We start from the raw sequence: 18,914 nt of genomic DNA on the forward strand, positions 1-18,914 counted from the left end.
ATTTAGTAATCAACAGGTAATCAAATGTATATAGCTGTATAATGAGGTAAAATGCACCAAGAGATCTCCATCTAAAAACCCTCCAGCTCTTTTGACTTTGTTCTATAGGACGTCCTTTTCTCGAATCTAAAATTTAATATAGTTTCATGAACGAAGTTTTTTTATTTAACTACTAAAGCTACTAGTTTGCACGATTAGTATTCTTTTTTCATTTTCTTTTGGATCACATGGATTTAACACATATTTTACCTTAAACAAAACTTGTGGGAATCGATTCGACGAGGTCTCGATTACTCTAGGTGGCTAAGCCACTTTGTCTATCACTCGAGCATAGAGGTTCGACCCACGTGAGATAATAAAGGAAGAAAGTGTCTTCTCCTTTTCAAGTTGTCCTCTTTATATATAAATACCCTTCTCCACCACAGCACCACTAGAGAGAGGACAAAAGGGAAAAGAAAGAAAAAGAGAGAGATGGATCTTGATTGGGCAGCCTTTTTCAAGGATTACGAATGGCTCATCGAGTATCTCAAAGGCATGGTGAAGCCTTTTGCGGCGCTCGCGGTGGTGCTTTTGGCGGTGGCTCTTTCCTACTCTCAGAAGCTTTCTTTGGAAGGAGAAATGATCTACTCTGTTTTCCGATCGTTTCTTCAGCTCTCCGTTATCGGATTTGTTCTTCAGTTCATCTTCAATCAGGAAAACGCCGGCTGGATCATTCTCGCTTATCTCTTCATGGTCAGTACTTTCAATCTATCTCATTTGATTCCTAAATGAGATATTTAATCAGGCATCGGAGAATATTCTGCTCTGTTTTTTTTCTTTCTAATTAAAATAATTTTTGATGCTGGACAGGTCTCTGTCGCCGGATACACCGCCGGACAACGTGCAAAGCACGTGCCACGTGGAAAGTACGTGGCCGGAGTATCTATCCTCGCCGGAACTGCAATCACAATGTTCCTTCTCGTCGTCCTCAACGTCTTTCCTTTCACTCCGAGGTATATCATCCCAGTTGCCGGGATGATGGTCGGAAACGCCATGACGGTCACCGGAGTCACCATGAAACAGCTACGAGACGACATCAAAATGCAACTAAACCTGGTTGGTAAATTCCCCTTTTTACAACTTACAAAATCTTAACCAATTAGATTCCCGGTTCAATTAGATTCCTGGTTTAATTGATTTGTCACAAACCGAAGGTGGAGACAGCATTGGCACTAGGAGCAACGCCAAGACAAGCGACGCTACAACAGGTGAAGAGGGCTTTGGTAATATCTCTATCTCCGGTTTTGGATAGCTGCAAAACCGTTGGACTGATCTCGCTACCGGGGGCCATGACCGGTATGATAATGGGAGGTGCATCGCCTCTTGAAGCAATCCAGCTTCAGATCGTAGTCATGAACATGATGGTTGGAGCAGCCACGGTTAGTAGCATCATGTGTACGTATCTCTGTTGGCCATCTTTCTTCACTAAAGCTTACCAGTTACAAACTCATGTCTTCTCAACTTGAAGTTTCACTTATCCATACTTCCAACAACCTTTGAAGAAAATTGTCTAAATTTTTTTAAAAGTGTCTGAAATTGAAAAGCCAATCATTGTTTAGATAATAAAAGATAGTAGATCAAAGGTTTGCTGTGTTTTTTTAAAAAAGGGTAATAGATCCATGCGTCTCTAGATCCATGCGTCTCTTATATCAAATTTTGAAACATTAAAAAAAAAAAAAAAAAAAAAGACTGGTCGCCACACTGGCCATGGGTTTAGAGCCGGGACTGCTCGGAATCAATCATCATCAATGGGGCTTCGGTCCTCTCTAGGGCTGTCACCACCGCGTCCCACGACAGGACTGACAACAGAGTTTCTGCCATTTCCATTGTCTTGTGGGCTACCTTCATCACGGTCTGATCCGTCTTGCTTTTCAGGCTTTGGAGATGGTGGTGGACTCCCGTCTATGATCCTTGGGCTGCCTTCATCATCCAGAATCGGACTACGATCTCTGCCTCTTGGCGATAGAGAGTCCTCCATTCGCTTTGGGCTGCGTGATCTCTCCTCCACACTTCTCTCCCTTCTTCTCACCGGGGATCTTGATCGGCTGGCCATAAAGAATAGAAGAGAAATGAAAAAAGAGAGCTAAAACGGTTTAATCAAGAGACAAAGCTTACGGAAAGCTTATGTAAACCAAGAACTTCTTGAAGTTTACAAGCATTTACAAGGAAGAGTACTGACCTGTAGCTTCGGCTTCGGCTAAGGCTTCTGCTACGGCTTGGGCTTCTTCTACGACGAGGAGAACGGGATCTTACAGGTGACCTGGAGTAGCTTCCACTCCGCCTATCGTACAACCAAAGAAAAAAGGTTGTAAGAAAATGGAACAAACTAAACGATTCACAGTAGGTTAAGAGAAATATTGCATACCTAAGCTTCTTGGGGCTGTTTTTGCAGTTTCTCTCAATGTGTCCTCTTTCTCCGCAGCGGTAACATTTGTTCTTCCAGTCCCCTGCCGTGCAGTCTCGAGCCCAATGACCGTCAACACCACAGTTAAAGCAGCGACCAGATCCAGGAGGTGGGCCTCTACTATCGTAATCGCGAGAGCCACGAGGTGCCTATCATACACAAACATGATATCCATGACTTTGACGAACAAACTCAAGCCATACAAACAAACAACAAACAATAAAGCCTGAAATAGAGAAACTTACCCCTCTTGAAAACTCCACTGTGATGCGACTTCCATCGAAGTCTCGTCCATCCAAGTAATGTCTCGCATCATCAGCATCACGGGGATCACTAAATTCCTGTTTTCACAAATATGAGGCCACAAAAAAAAAAAAAAAAGCTACATGCATAATGTGTATTTGCCAACACCATACATAGTTCACAACAATAAAAAAAAAAAAAAAAAAAAAAAAAATCAAAACATCATGATAAAAGGAGATTTTACTTACAACAAAAGCATAGTCTCGCTTCATATCCACATCTCGCACTCTGCGGAAGAAATTATTGGCAGAAAATTAAGGCCATCATCGTTACTTTAAGGTACTGCTAAACACCATTTTGAGACTGAATCTCCACTTTTCATTCAAACACTTAGAAAAAAATCTACAAAACAGAATCGCCGAGGCACCCCTATACACCTGGCGAGAATTTCCACCAAGTCCACCCATTCATCAAACACCATTCATCAAACACCTCCAGGTTAGGCAAAATCCCAGAGACCTTCAATAAGATCATTCAGGTTAAAAACATACACTAAACCTAGATCCACAATCTTCCCTCAAGTATATAAATATCAGAACACAGTGTATTACGAGCGAGATAAAGAAGCAAACTCTATACTTGGTGTTAATTTTCTGCATATGTTCCTCGTACTATAACAAACAAATTCTCAGAAATTGAAGTAAAAAAAAAAAAAGAGCACATTCAGACCCTCATTTATCCCTAACACATAAATCAAGAAATCATTAATAAATAGGGAGATTGAGAAGATTCAGTTACCTTCCGTATCTGTTGAAAAGACGTTCAAGGTCTCGGGTACGAGTTCTGGATGATAAGTGGCCAACATAGAGACGAGTGTTCCCGTAGCGATCATCATAGCGAGGCATTTTCAAACTATAAAACACAAAAACAAACGAATAAACCACAAAATTTGAGCATAACTTGTTAGAAATTAAAATGAAAAAAAAATCAGATACAAGAAGAAAAACCACAATGGTCTCTGGGAATTCAATTAACAGATAGGATCAAAAGGCTAGAACAACGCATCAGTTCACTAAGTCAAGACCTATCTTACATAGATTACACAAGAATACTTGCATCTTTCGAAATATATCCAAAGGGGTAAAAATTCAATCAAACGCCACTCAGCTAATGTGATTAGAGACGAGAAGATGAATTTGTATTTGGAAGACAGAAAAACTTCTTAGCAGAAAGACAGAAACATAGCAAAAACAACACCGCAGAAGTATAAAACCAATGTAAAACCTGAATCTGAGCTCAGAAAACACTAAATTACAGTCCAGACAGTCAGATTTCATAGATTTTTAATACCTGGGGAGTAAAGGAGAGCACTGGGAAACCCTAATTTCGAGACGAAAGGGGGAAGAACAGCGTATGGTAGCAAAGTCGGTACGCCGAAGAGTAAAATAAATATTGGCTTCCGCATTAAACCGACTAAATTCAACGGTAGTGATTTGATGTGGTCTCCTAAACCGACGCAAGGTGTTTAACAAAAAGATAAGAATCCATCTTAACGAATGTTTTGCAATCTGTTGGGCCTAAAATAGTAGTAAGCCCATTAATGGATTGAAATCATATAACATAGAGATTTTCAGAACCACAAAATGCATTGATTTGTTTAATCCTTAAACGTGGCTAAAAAGGTTAGAAATTAGAATTACAGTAAAACACAAATTAACATATACTTTTTTTTTTTAACTCAAAAACAACTTCATTGCACCAAGGATTACATATTTGTTACACTGTAATCATTCTCAACATAAGATTTGATCCAAAAGGGCAGAAGAAAATATAACTTAGGGACATAATTCAAAAAAGAAAGAGCCTCCTTTGCTATTCTGTCTGCAACGATATTTCCTTCCCTAGAGTTGTAGCCAAACTGATGGAACTTAAACCGTTTCAGCAAATGATGCATGTCTTGTATGATTGGAGAGTAAAGGGGCCATTGGTGATGATCAGAGAATGCATCTACGAGGGCTTTAGAATCTGATTCAAAGATTATACTCTCATAATTGAATGCAGATATAGAGAGAATGGCCCATCTCATGGCTTCCAACTCTGCCTCTAAAACGGTTCGAGTTTTCGGGATTTTTTTGGCTCCCAACCACAAAACTCTTCCACGATGATCCCGAAGTACCCATCCAATACCACAGCAAGTAGCATTATTGGACCAGGTCGCATCAGTGTTGCATTTAATCCAGTTCTGGGGGGAGGCTTCCATCGCGTTCGACTTTCTCGTATAACCGAAATTCCATCTCTTTTATCATCCTCATCCAACCTATTAACCCATTCTTCAGTGTCCTCTTTTGCTTTGTTGACCACACTAAGGGCATCAAAGTCCTTACCATTAAATAGATATTCGTTTCTGTTCTTCCACAACCGCCAAAGAAGCCAAGGCATTAGGGGATTGGTACCTTTGCCATTTGGATGAGAGTGTGGAATGGTGAGGACTCGATGAAGGTTGGTGAAGAGGGATTCTGACACAGCTCCACCTGGAGGAGAGGGAATGTTGGATAGGGCCCAAACTTGTCTGGCGTAAGTACAGCTGAAGAGGAGGTGATTCACCGACTCTTCTTCCATCTGACATCTAGCACAAGATAGGTCATTAGCAATGTGTCTGTAGAACAAATTAGCCGCGGTCGATATAGCATTACTCAGGCATTGCCATAAGAAATGTTTAACCTTGGGGCTAGTGTCCAATTTCCAGATCATTTGGAACAAAGGCTCGATACTAGGTTGATCAGTCTCTACTGGTTTTTGATCCTTGTCAACACTATTTTGCAGAGCCCAGTAACCAGACTTAACAGAGTACTGACCATTCTTCGAAAAATCCCAACAAAATCCATCGATACTATTCTCTCCCCCAGGTCTAATTTCCTCTATCAATCTTCTATCATTCTCTAAGAAGAAACACTCCAATGCAGCATAATTCCATTCACGACACTCCGGTAATAAAAGGTCCTTCACCATTTTCAAGTCACTAACATTATGATGTAATGATGAGGGGATGCTTTTAGTTACCTCAAGAGGTCTTGCCGGGTTGCGACTAATCCAAGGGTCTTCCCAAATCGAAATGTTTTTGCCATTTCCCACAGTTCTTCGAATGCCTCTTCTGATAAGAGGTTGCACAGTCCTGATGCTTTTCCAAGCATAGGATGGTCTTGAGCCAGGTCCAGCGTATAAAGGGTTAGAGTTAGCAAAGTATCTGGCTTTGAAAACACGAGACAGGAGAGTGTCTGGCTTTGTGATAATTCTCCAGAGTTGTTTCCCCAGAAGTGCAATGTTGAAAGCTCTAATGTCCTTAAAGCCCAAGCCACCTTTGTTCTTGGGCTTAGAAAGGTATTCCCAAGACTTCCAGTGCATTCCCCTCTTTTCTTTATCATTTTTCCACCAAAACTCCGCCATTAGAGAGGCCATTTGTTACAGGTTGTTTTGGGAAGCAGGAAACACCTCATAGTATACGTTGGCAAAGCAAAACCCACCGCTTTCAAAAGTATCTCTTTTCCAGCATTGGAAAGAAAGGAGTTTTGCCATCCATTTATTCTTTTAGACATCTTGTCTTTCAAATATCCAAGTATTGAAACTTTGGAGCCTCCAAAAGATTCGGGCAATCCCAAGTAGGTTCCTTCTCCACCTTCTTCTTCAATATTAAGTATCATTTTGATCTCATTACGCCGTGAAGGGGAAATGTTTCATCCAAAGTAGATACTGGATATCTGATAGTTGATTCTTTGACCTGAGGCAAGACTATACTCCTCCAGAATATTAACAACATGATTCAGCTCCTCCTCATCCTGTTTACAGTAGAACATACTATCATCAGCAAATAAGAGATGGGTAACAGGAGGAGCAGACCTGGCAACCTTCAAGCCAGAAATTTTGCCATCAGATTCCGCTTTCGCCAATAAGCGAACTAGCATTTCAGTGCAAATGATGAAAAGGTAAGGGGACAAAGGATCCCCTTGCCTCAAACCCCTAGTAGGAGCGATGTTTCCGTAAGGGTTCCCATTGATTAGTACCTGGTAAGAAACCGAGGTGACACACTTCATGATCAGGTAGATCCAGTTCTCATCAAAACCCAAGGTTTCAAGTGCCATACGGAGGAATGGCCACTCAACATGATCGAAAGCCTTGGAGATGTCGGTTTTAATTCCAATAAATTCCTCCGAGCATTTATTATTAGAGTTCAAGGCATGGAGGAGTTCGTGCGCGATTAGGATATTGTCATTGATGAGCCGGCCTTGGACAAATGCAGCTTGAGAATCCGAGATAACATCATTCAAGAGTGGCTTTAAGCGCAAGGCCATGACTTTCGCTATAATCTTATATGCCACATTTGAAAGGCTTATAGGCCTGAACTCGGACATTCTCGTCGCCGAAGGATTCTTTGGAATAAGACATATGAGAGTTTGATTGATTCCTTCTTCCATGAGGCCTGAGTTAAAGAAATTCTGAACCAACATCGTGATATCATCACCTATCTGGTCCCAAAATTGCTGATAGAAGTAAGCATTCATGCATATACTTTTTCTAGGATATAAAGGTAACTGATTACCAACCCACTCTAAATTATTCTTCAGATAAACAAATCAAATTCAGCCTGGATATTGTTGAAGAAATATTATTATTAGTTGAGATTAGCTTAGAATTAAGTGGACTCAAAATTGCATTTTGATTTAATGGGAACCACTTTGCAAATTGAGTTTTTCTCCCTTGATTCTTTATCAATTTTATATTTATTTTAGGTTTTTTAATCCTTAATTTGGTTTGACGTTTTAGTATTTTAACTTCTTCTTGTCCTATAAAGCATTTTGCTATCTTTGAATAAAAAGAAGATACTAAAATAGAACCTGGAATCTATTACTTCGTAAACAATGGATTTATTCAAGAGAGACAAGTATACTTTTTTTAATTAACTTGATTAATTATAGAATGAAGAAGTATTAGTACAAATAAATAGATGGGAAAAAAATTAAAATCCGACAAAGTTTTCTTCTTTTTTTTTTCGATTTTCAGCAGAAGGAAAAAAAAACTGTTTCATCACCTCCGTTTGTTTTTGCTTCCGATCAACAGAGTGAAGTAAAACAAAACCCTAAAGAAGAATCCCCAAGCAACAGTGATCCACAAACAATTCCATTTGCTGATATCTGTAATCCCTTGCTGCTTCAGAATATCGATTCCCGTCGTCACGCACGTCTCCGCCGTCACATTGATTCCCAGAACACCGCTCATGCTCTTCAAAAGACTCAATTTCACGGCGTTCGGAACCTGGCCCAGCGGCGAATTGTCGAAAATCTGAATCCCTCGAACAAAGCATTTCGTCGGATCTTCGAATTCGTTCTGCAGAACCCCTTCGTAAGGGTATTTCACAAGGGAGAGATAGTGAAACCAGATCCAGTAGAGAGGGATCCGATCTCGGGAGATGAAGAATCCGGAGAAAAGCAGGAAATACGCGAGGATCGCTACGACGACGGTGAATCCAAGCATTACATTGGATACGACGCCGGATAAGAACGTCACGAAGGAGCTTCCGGCCCAAAACGAGGCGAGGATGGTGAGGAAGAAGAAGAGGAAGCCACTGGCGCCTCCGGCGAGACCAACGGCCCAGAATGTGGTGGCTGCGAAGCTTGCGGCGAGGAAGATGAGAGAAGGGATCGAGATTATGGATTGAGAGAGGACGTAGGAGGATCTCCGGTAAGCGTTGTAAGCAGTTTCTCTCATGAATATGTAGCGTTCTTGTAGAAAGACTGGGATTGCTTCTGCACAGGTGTAGAAAGTTGTGGACATTGCGAACGCGAAGAATCCTAGACGTTCTTGGACGCCTTTTGGGGAATTGTCTAGCTTCGTGAACATTGTGGCTAAGATGATTCCGGTGACCATTACAGCTCCTAGACGCATTCCTAGAAGCTCCGGTTGCCTCCTGGAGTTTAGTATTGAGCGTTTGCCTATAACGATCACTTCGATCCAGAACGGATTTGCGAAAGTTTGGAACGATGATGTTAGATTTGAGGAGCTGTTTGTTGCTCCGGAGACAAGTTTTCCTCTGGAGATGCTCGCGGTTATGGCTTCTTTGAGAGATACATTGGGGTTTCTGTTATTATTGTCGTAGCTTGATGCTTGTTTTGCTCGCCATTGCTTGTGGAACTCGACAAGTGTCTTGGTTCCTCCTGCAGAATTCTCCAGCTCCCGGATAAGATCGAGAGCGAACTCTGTTTTGTTCTCGTTTTCAGGAATCGGGTGTTCGAATTCTGAGAAGAACTGAGGGAGATGTGTTGGTGAGCCACTGTACACAGTGTTTCCCCTGGAAAGGAAGATTAACCGATCTAGCAAACCCATGATTCTGTAGCTAGGCTGATGGATGGACATGATGACTATGCTGCCACTTTGTGCGATCCTCTGAAGCACTTTGATAACCATATAGGCGCTAGTTGAGTCAAGCCCTGAGGTTGGCTCGTCGAGGAAGAGGATAATCGGGTCATGGATTATGTCGATCCCGATCGAAACACGTCTCCTTTCTCCTCCAGACACGCCTCTGTGTCCTTCATCACCAATCACGGTTTTTGCAGCGCTCCTCAGGCCCAGTTGGTCAATCAAAGCTTGAACCCTTGCTTTCTTCTTCTTCTTGGAGAGAGAGCGAGGGAGCCTGAACTCTGCAGAGAACATTAGAGTTTCCTCCACAGTAAGCATCGGGAAGAGAAGGTCGTCTTGCATCACGTAAGCCGATATGACTTTCTGCAGGCTGGATTCAAGAACTTCCCCGTTTAAGGTGATTGAGCCTCTAAGGCTATCTTTGGCGATCCGGTTGGCTAATGCGTCAATCAACGTTGATTTACCAGACCCGCTTGCTCCAAGAACCGCCATCATCTCCCCTTCATGAGCTTCACCTGAAATATTATTGAGTAGTATCTTAGTGTTCACTGCGGAATCATTTGACGACTTCCCGCAGCAAGCGAGAGGCTCAAACTTCTTCCGGATCTTCACGCTGTAGGTCAAGTCGTTGAAGGAAAGAACAAACGGGGAAGAAGATATAGAAGAAGCTGGAGCCGAAGTCCATGAATTGAAAGAGGATGCAGAGGAAGTGAGAGGCGAGACCATTTCCAAAGCTCGGCGAGTTGTGATTTGGTCATTTCTTGCATCTTCCACATTCATAAGAAGCTCGGCGAGTGTGGCAGTAACTCTAGGCGTGTCTCTTGGACTTCTTTGAGGCTCCATGGAAGTCTGATTTACGTAAAACAGAGGAAGATCATTGTTGCCGGCTACGCGTTTGGCTGGAGATAATTTTGCGAGCAAGCCAGACATGTTTTTTTTTAGTATTACTCAGGTTATGGGTTTAAGCTCATACCCACAAAGAAGATATGAATAGAAATGAGAAGAGACTATATATGGAGGATTTTTTATAGAAGAATGAAAGAGATACGAAATGGTCAATATAGTTGGTAATCTCTAAGTATCTAACGATGGCTCTTTTTTTTTCTTTGTATATATTGATGTAATGTATTAACCTAAAAGTATATGGGTAGGTGAGAAGAGTTGTGCAAAAACCCTTATGTTTATGTCTATTTCTTGGGGCTTAGGGTACTTTGAAAATTCGATGTTTTGGAGGTTTTTGTTAGATAATGTGGGTTTGGCAACACGGGTTTTATGGATTAAGAAAAGTTAGACAAAAACACATGGTTTTGAAGGCAATCTGTTGAGGACAACGTCCATTGAAATTTACATTTTTTAACTTTATTGATTAGAAAATCCAAACAATTTCATTTGTGCTTGTATTTGTATCATCGATCTTAATTTTTTTGTCCAAATCATGTCATTCTTATAATGGCTTCTAAATGATGTTTCATTGAATCTTAGCATATTTGGATTTTCTTGTATTAAAAGAAAATACAAATACTTTAATCCAAAAATATATTTTACTGTTTTAAAATCATTTTGAAATTCACATGTTTGATTTTAAGGATTTCAAAATTTTAGGTGCACACGTACATGGGCATACAGTAATTAGTAAAATTTTGACAACTTGATAGTTACGACAAAAGGAATGGATTAAAAAAAGTCATTGGAAGAAAATGTGGACACGACTTCAATAGTAAGAGCGGGCAACACGAAAACCCCAAAATTCTAATTACTAAATAGATAAAAGTAAGCTTAACGTGAAGAAATAGGCATATAATACGAACAAAGAATGCATAATATAAGCCTAACGTGGAGAAGTAGGCATATAAATGTTTGGTATGGCTGTTATATCTGTTTTTCAGGACTTTATACTATACGCTTCATATATAGATATCTAAATCAGTACAATCCATTTACCTATTCTTACAAGAAATCTCATGACGCACAGAAAAAGAAATATGCAATACTATATATGTTTGTTTTTCGACAACTGTCCCTTTCAGTTTTTTTCCTATAATAAAAGTTGACTAAAGGTCTTACAAACAAATATTTCAAATTAGAATCAACGAAATCTGGTAGCTATAACTTGGTCGAACAAGAATGTTCTTAATTAGAAAGGTTGCCTGTTCCACTTTGCTGGAAATGATGTTATAAAGTTTCGCATATAACCAACGAAAAATATCCTTAATTTTATGTGTTTTAGCCTTGGGAAATTACCTTGATTATCCGTTATTATCGAAATTATTTGTAGTCATATAATTTTACAGAATTACTATTGGTTTTTGATGTTTCCTCTTTGTAAGTGAAAATGAAATTATTTATACTACTAGCTATGCAGATACCAACACTAACTAATCCAGGTTTAGTAAAAGTTCAACTTGATGTAATAATAATAATTTTTATTAAAAAAAAAAGAGAAGAAACCGTTGACTAAATAAAAGATTTGCTCTCTGACGTTCAGACGCGATATTGTGGCATATGCACTATATAGTTATCACAATTGTCTCGTCATTCGAAATTGCGAATACTACCTTCATAATCTAAAAAGTAAAAACCTTTGAGCATAGATAGATTGCTAGAAATGGATGTATAAAAGTCAATGCTTAGAAGGTGAAATCATAATTACTGAAAAAAGCAAAACATGTAGCAAACATTTTATAACTTACTCACACTGAGTGCTTGCAAGATACCATTCTAAACTAAGTGTTTGTATGCTTGAGTCTTTGAAAATGAATTTCATATCGTCATTTTGACGTACAAAGGGTATACCCTAGAAGGTTATAACTTAGAACTATCCATTATTAAATTAAAACACCTAAAAAAGCAAACAAACTTTTTTAACAGAAAATATCTTCTCTTGGCACAAGTTTCTAATTTGCCAGTGGCATCTACAAATATTATATATTGAAACATTTTCCAGTGAATCATGACCAATATTGTTATACCATAACCAAATGCCTTACAGCTCTAAGCATTGTTTAGACATAAGAGTTCTAACATTATGTATTAGTACTACTAAGAATAATATCAAAACAAAGCTCCGTGAATGTTCTAAAGAACTACATTAGACCAAACAATGCGGAAAAAAATGTCGGAAAGCATTATCATCCTATAAACAACCAAAGTTAAGGAAAATTACAGCCATCAATTTTGTGTGTGTAAGTTAGCTCACATCAAAGACATTCATATTAATATACAATACGGCTGCGACAGTCCGATAACAAACTACATAGAATTTCTTTTTGGTAAAATATCATCTGTTTGCGAGACCTTCGACAGATTGTTGGAAGTGTGCCATGATTAGAAAATCATATTTTTATATAAATCTCCTAACTGCTGAACATGTTATCTATAAATATTTTATGGCTTCAACAACCTTACTTGAGCCTTCTTCGATAGCCTCAGTAAATCCAGTACACCTAGTCCGGCAACTTCTCAAACTCTAATTAGATTTTAGGATAGATTAGGAGATAATTCACCCTCATCTTTGATTAAATGTGTAGCCGTATAGCTAGGGAACCTCAGAGCATCTTAGAAGCTAGACTTATCCATGCATGGCTAAACACTCTATCCATATAAATCCCATTTTACTCTTTAAGTGCTAGAGATGAATAACATCAACATGAAATAAACAATAATTGGAACGACAAAAAACCTAAAACATACAATACAAAGTTAAAATTAACTTTTTGAAAGTTAAATTTTAGAAAAACATATGTTTTGGTACTTTTGAAAACAGTATAACAAAACAAAAAGACATTTCAATAAATTTATTGTTTTCCTATGTTTAAATCTGGAAAATTAGTGTAAATAAGGCAAGAAAATAACAAAATATGTTCAGTAGATAACTAATTGGGAGTTGAATTGACTAAAAATAAAACTAACTGGAGTTGAATAGTAATAGTTTGGTAATGAAACAATTATTAGTGGAAATCGAATACTTAAAAAATAAAATAAAAATAAAATAGCAACACCCGGGAAAATGTCGAAGAGAACACGCTGCGTCTGACTTGTTCTCTTCTCTCTCTCTCTCGCTCGAATCGCACTCCGTGTTTTCTCTTCCATTTGCCATCTTATTTTTCTCCAACCAGTAATATTCAAAAGAAACCACAAAAACAGACGCTAATTTTTTTCCAAAATTCGAAAAAATCGAAAATCGAGCTTGTGATTTGCGGAGGAGAAAGCAATGTCGTGGTTGAGATCGGCGGTGCACAAAGCAGTAGAAGTCGGCGGGAAGAACAATATCACCCGCACCGTTCGAAATTACGCCGATTCCGTCGTCCTTACCGCCGGAAATGCCGTTTCCGAAGGCGCGAAACTGATCCAGGATCGCATCGTAATTCCTTAAAAAATCTCCTTCTCGAACGAATTTTCTTGTCCTTGTTTTGTCGAATCGCGTTTTAATCGCGTTATAATCGCGTTTGACGCAGGGATCGAGGAATGTGAAGAGCTTTAGTCTCGCGGTGAAGAGGTTAGAAGAGGTCTCGGTTTCTTCAAGGGGCGGCGAGAGAGTTCAGTTGTTGAGACGATGGCTTGTCGCTCTAAGAGAGATCGAGAGATTGTCTGATTCGTTTTCAGAGATTAACAATCACAAAACCGACGATCAGAATCAACCGTATTCCGAGGAAGCCAAGGATTCTCCCAAAAACTTCACCACCGTGAGTATATATCCAATTTCACATGTCTCTGCAGTTTTTTAGCTTATTTAAGTCATGTTTTTGGGGTGGCTAAATCGTTTGTGAGATTGGACAGGTTTATTACGTTGATCCTGGTCTCCCCGGTGAGCCAATGACTTTCCGTGATGTCTTTCTTCACAGTGAGGCGCTTGAAGGGATGGTATTATCTATGGTAAGTTAGATAGTGGAGTGTAGCTATGTAAGACAGAATCATTGTACGGTTTCTGCTGTTTGGTTCTGAAACATTGCAATAGAGATTGAAGATGACTATTTATTGCTGATACGGTTAACTCTTTTCTATGATACAGATTCTGGAAGCACCAAATGAGGAAGAAGTCCAGCTGCTTCTGGAACTGTTTGGGTGATGCTGGTTTCCCTTCAGTTGAATATTTTGTTTTCAGTTACTTCAAGCGTTGAGTTTCGACTCAAATGGTCATGGTTGATACATACAGGCTCTGTTTGTCAGGAGAGAAGGAAGTTCACGAAGCAGTGATTCAAAATGTGCAGGACTTAGCAACGGTGTTTTCGAAGTACAAGGATGAAGTTCTGGTAAGGATGTGCTGGATTTTGCAAAGCAGGTGTTTTGTCATCTAGACTCTGTTTCTTAGTATGGATTGTTGACCAGATGATTTCAAAGTTCACATGTTCTTGGTTTGCAATAAGAACACGCTCAATGGATTTAATTGTTCTTGAACAAGCTGTTAGAGATCTTGCATTCTGTAATGCCTCTTTCTGTTAATTTTTTCTTTCTAGGCAAAGCGCGAGGAACTTCTTCAATATGTCCAAGGTGCAATCTCAGGGCTAAAAATCAGTGCTGATCTTGCAAGGTATTCTTTGGATAAGAACCCTTTTATACACTCTCTAAATTTCACTATGATGAAGCTTTGCGTGGAGTTTTGAGAACGTCAAAGTCTTAAGAATTTACTTCTCTCGTTTCATTTCTCATTTGTGACTGCCTCAGAATAGATACTGAAGCCCATACGCTCATGGAGAAACTCGATAATACGAAGGTCAAGGTTCTCGAGCAGGCTTCAAATGAAGATAGTTCAAAAACCGCTGGAACCAATGCTGCATCAACAGAGGTGAGATTGTCTCTCCTTCTTTTTACTGCCTCAATCTTGCTTTTATAGAAAGGTACTGAAGTCTTGATATGTATGCTAGCCATGTGAAATGAAGTCCCCCATATAGCTTCGAGGAAATCTTTATTGCATTGTTTTATTTTTCAAGTATCTTCATGGTTTTTCAATACATTTTATGGATCAATTCCTGTGAGATGTACTGAAAAAATGGGGTTGCTGCAGGCTCTCCGAGAAATTCTTGAGCAAGTTCGCACTTTTTCGAAGCTAGAAGCACTCTTGCTGAAGAAAAAATCATTAAGAAATGGTGATTCCGTTCAACGCCACAGTGAGAAGGTAAAAACTGCAGACAATTCAGAACATTTGCCGCTTTTGTTAGTTTGTTGGTATTTGTCTCATACATTTTGTTCAAAATCTTGGAAATACAAAGATTCATTTGGCAAAGTTCAACTCTGTTCTATAATTACTGCCTTGATGTCACTAGTGTACGACCTCATATACCTAATTTCGCATTTAACTGTTGGTTTTGGTGTTAAAATAGGGTCAAAATCTAACTGAATTCAATTTATGTTTTGCAGGTTGATAAACTGAAAGTTCTGTCAGAATCTTTACTCAACTCTACCTCGAAAGCCGAAAAAAGAATCGTGGATCATAGGTGAGAGCAAATGTAACCTGGTAATTTCAAATTTATCTACTTTCTAAATTACCATAGTTCACCTCTGTATCTCTTTCCGTATCTAAAAGCAGAAGCCAGAAAGAAGAAGCTCTTAGCTACCGAGTTTCCAAAACTAATGAAGTCAGCCAGCTAGAGAAGGTTTTTATCCCCTGATCTCTTTGACCTTGTTAATGTAATAATGGTTTAGTGCTTTGGATTTCTTTTAACATATTCTTATTATGCACAAATATGATTTTCAGGATGTAGCGGCAGAGTTAAAAAACCTTGAAATTATGAAGGATGATCTTGAAGCTCAGCTGAAAACAGTAACTTCCATAAGAACTTATTCCAGTGCAATTTACTGAACTGGTAGAGATTTAGATTTGTAGGTCGTATTACAGAGTTCACATGTATTTTGAAGGTCAACACCTCAATAACGTCTGCCCGGGCTCGCCTTCGCAATGCCAGAGAAGAAAGAGAGCAGTTTGATAATGCAAGTAATGAAATTCTTATGCACCTGAAGTCAAAGGTAACTAACTACTTGTTCTTATTAGCTTGATGGAACGTAAGCAGAGATAAAGTATAGAAATTAGCCCATTAGAATAGTTCATAATGTTTGGCTGGCTTACGGTGTAGGAAGAAGAGCTGACTCGTTCAATATGTTCATGCCGAGTAGAGGCAGATGTTGTAAATAAGTGGATCAAATTTTTGGAAGATACCTGGATTCTCCAGTCTAAATTTTCTCAACAAAAGGAAAAACAAGTGAGGTATGTCTTATCTCCACTATGCAAAGAAGTCAGAAATTATGTTGCTTTCCTTAATTACTTAGCATTTGATCCCGTATTTTGACATTCCTTCCACCATGGATCGATACTCAAGTGGGGAGATGGAGAGATATGGTGACCATTTCATCGACCTGATTGTTCAACTCCTTTCTTTCTACAAGGTAAATTTAATTGTTTACCCCAAAATTAATGCCAATTTAATCACAAAACAGTAGATGATTTTTTACATTACAACAAAAATTATTCCACTTCCTATAATGTCGGACCTTATGCTGAATGAATTTCACTTGGTTACAGACTGGAAACTAACGATTAATTTCATATTCACATTGTTAAAATCAACTCAGGAACAGTTGGATCCGTCTATACCCAAGATTCGAAAAGTTGTCGAAAATTTGGAACCAAGTAAAGGGTAATATATCACTTCTCTGTTCCTGTAAATTTTATTTGACCAGAGTTAGGCTGATTGCTCTATTTGATCTGTTTATGGGGAATATCAGGTTAGAAACAGAGAAAACGATAGACGATAAGGATACAAAGCCAACTGATTCTAGAAAACAGCTTGAGAAGGAGTATCTGGACCTCGAAGCCAAGGTACTTGGCTTTATGAAACAGACATCTAGACCACTTCTCTCAATTTAAATAATAAAACAGAAAATTTCCAAGCTTGATTCCTGCTGCATAGACAAGAAATTGTCGTACAAGTTTGTGCTCTCCCCGTTCTTTTTTGTAACCTTTCTTCTGATTCTCCTTTGTTAACTTTACCAGTTTGTAACAACATTAAGTGTTGTGGATGCGATGAAAAAGCCATTCTATTCACAAACGGAAGGTATCTCCAGGTAAAGTTAGAAAATTATGCCCATTCATTTTAAGACGTTTTATTCATATTCAGTAAAAAAACATCACTCCTTCCTGGTTTGGTTTTCTTTGATCCAGGAAAGACGATAAAAGAGTGAAAGAACTATTTGAGGCATTGGACAAAACAAAAGAAGAGTTTGAGTCCATCGAACGCCCGCTTCTAGATATTGAGTCTCCTTCAAGAACCTCTTCTTCTTCACGCTCACCGTCCTTGAAAATGATTCACGAGACTCCACTTTCCGACACAGTCCTGAAACAGTCTAGTTCGCCAACCAGTGAAAAAGGGTCTTCAGAGAAGGAAGACCCGACAAAGAAACAGCTTGAGTTGGAACTGGACGACGGAGAAGAGTTCTTGGCAGATGAAATCAATGACTGGGAATTCGATGCTCTTGATGACACTCACCTCAAAAACTAATAGCTGACCCAATTTTGCAAAGGTAAGCCACTTGAACTCAAACATAGCTACCATATCCTTTCAGAGATTAAACCCACATTAATTTTGGTAATGTTATAATGTTAACGTAATGTTAGTAAAGACTTACTCGATGTTAATTTGTTGTTGTGTTCTGCAGCAGATGATGGAGGAAGAGGAGTATATCTCTATCTACTATTTAACTAACTGAAAGGTTCTGACTTTCCAGAGTTATAAAACATATAAAGGGAATTGTAAGTTTCTTTCTTCTTTTTGAATTTCTAATTTGATATAAGATCAAATGTAGATATGTTATTGAGTATACTCTTTACCTCTCCCGGCATATTTTTTGTCTTTTCTTCGCCAAGAACAGAATTATATATTATAATATCTGATTTTATTTTTTTTCATTTTCGCTCCTATTTGAAACTTCTTCCGAAGAGTGTCTTTTTTTTGTTTCAAAAAGAATGTTGTTTTAGAATTTCAATGTAATTTTTAACATAAAATACCATTTTTAACCTCAATAAATTCAGAAAATTAATTATAAATATAATTCTAAGAGTCATTTTCTGCAAATTAATAAGGATACAAAATATTTTTCATCTTATTTCTTAATTTGTGTGAAGAATGTCAGAACAACATTCTTTGTGAAACGGATGGAGTACTTTTTTATAGGCAAAGCATTAAGGTGATTCATCTTTTGTCATAAAATATTTTCCTGTAAAGAGGGCAAATGTTCTTACCTAATTGGCAAATTGGTTTGAAAATTGAAAAGTTTGAATTTGCATATAGTGTGGGTCAGTACGTTCTAACGATCTAAATGCATTTGCTACCTTCACACAATACAATGCGCTTATTGCATATTGAACGCATTAAAAGAGTTTCAACATTTTTTTTGTCTAGTTAATGCTAACGCCTACGTCTTAAATAAATATTTTTGAACAAAATTATTTCTGAGCTAGTAAAGAAGATTATTTGAAGTTAGTTAACTTAGACTCCAATTGTTTCAGACGTAGAGAAATATATTTGTTTTTAAAGTAAAATGTCAAATGATTAAATTAAAACATTGTATTTGGGATTTCATTTTTCAATTTAGGATTTAACTTTCCTTCATTAGGAAGGGGTTTTGAGTAACTTTAATGAATGTGCTAGAAATTGGACAAATAAACATCTATGCAAAATCTTCAATAGATAGCCCGTTTTGAGAAATTCAACACACTTTTAAATAAAAAATGGAGTCACAACTCAGAGTTTTGTTCTCTTTTTTGAAAAAAAAATATATAATAATACAATGATTTAACAAATAAACATATATGCAAATGCAGATAAAATTG

The 18,914-nt window shown here is 38.3% G+C and overlaps 4 protein-coding genes across 6 annotated transcripts; 2 read left to right on the top strand and 2 right to left on the bottom strand.

The window, feature by feature from the left end:
• The first annotated feature begins 437 nt into the window (after positions 1–437).
• LOC18026842 (protein ALUMINUM SENSITIVE 3) lies at positions 438–1,757 on the top strand. The gene is made up of 3 exons (XM_006410853.2): positions 438–732; positions 850–1,095; positions 1,194–1,757. Exons 1-3 carry the CDS (start codon positions 472–474, stop codon positions 1,503–1,505), a joined length of 819 nt encoding a protein of 272 aa, XP_006410916.1. The 5' UTR covers positions 438–471; the 3' UTR covers positions 1,506–1,757.
• Positions 1,576–4,152, bottom strand: LOC18026843 (serine/arginine-rich splicing factor RS2Z33). 2 transcript variants are annotated; one of them, XM_006410854.2, is made up of 7 exons: positions 4,037–4,152; positions 3,485–3,598; positions 2,935–2,974; positions 2,689–2,784; positions 2,405–2,592; positions 2,219–2,320; positions 1,576–2,084 (listed from the first exon to the last, which is right to left on the bottom strand). In XM_006410854.2, exons 2-7 carry the CDS (start codon positions 3,589–3,591, stop codon positions 1,775–1,777), a joined length of 843 nt encoding a protein of 280 aa, XP_006410917.1. In that variant the 5' UTR covers positions 3,592–3,598; positions 4,037–4,152; the 3' UTR covers positions 1,576–1,774. The 2 variants fall into 2 exon arrangements, with proteins under 2 accessions (XP_006410917.1, XP_024003921.1); XM_024148153.1 differs by lacking the exon at positions 4,037–4,152 and having other exon boundaries at positions 2,935–3,205.
• Positions 4,153–7,650: 3,498 nt separating this feature from the next.
• Positions 7,651–10,246, bottom strand: LOC18026844 (ABC transporter G family member 2). The gene has a single exon (XM_006410855.2). It carries the CDS (start codon positions 10,022–10,024, stop codon positions 7,766–7,768), a length of 2,259 nt encoding a protein of 752 aa, XP_006410918.1. The 5' UTR covers positions 10,025–10,246; the 3' UTR covers positions 7,651–7,765.
• Positions 10,247–13,131: 2,885 nt separating this feature from the next.
• On the top strand, positions 13,132–17,942 carry LOC18026845 (polyamine-modulated factor 1-binding protein 1). 2 transcript variants are annotated; one of them, XM_006410856.2, is made up of 19 exons: positions 13,132–13,454; positions 13,549–13,776; positions 13,871–13,966; positions 14,103–14,155; positions 14,247–14,343; positions 14,548–14,621; positions 14,756–14,876; positions 15,096–15,206; positions 15,449–15,525; positions 15,618–15,684; positions 15,786–15,851; positions 15,947–16,054; positions 16,162–16,292; positions 16,405–16,471; positions 16,658–16,722; positions 16,811–16,904; positions 17,079–17,149; positions 17,247–17,605; positions 17,741–17,942. In XM_006410856.2, the coding sequence occupies exons 1-18, from the start codon at positions 13,305–13,307 to the stop codon at positions 17,581–17,583; spliced, it is 2,013 nt and encodes a 670-aa protein (XP_006410919.1). In that variant the 5' UTR covers positions 13,132–13,304; the 3' UTR covers positions 17,584–17,605; positions 17,741–17,942. The 2 variants fall into 2 exon arrangements, with proteins under 2 accessions (XP_006410919.1, XP_024004298.1); XM_024148530.1 differs by having other exon boundaries at positions 17,744–17,942.
• The last annotated feature ends 972 nt before the right edge of the window (positions 17,943–18,914 follow it).

Source organism: Eutrema salsugineum, unplaced genomic scaffold (genome assembly GCF_000478725.1).
Source record: "Eutrema salsugineum unplaced genomic scaffold, Eutsalg1_0 scaffold_10, whole genome shotgun sequence".
Classification (NCBI taxonomy): Eukaryota; Viridiplantae; Streptophyta; class Magnoliopsida; order Brassicales; family Brassicaceae; genus Eutrema; species Eutrema salsugineum.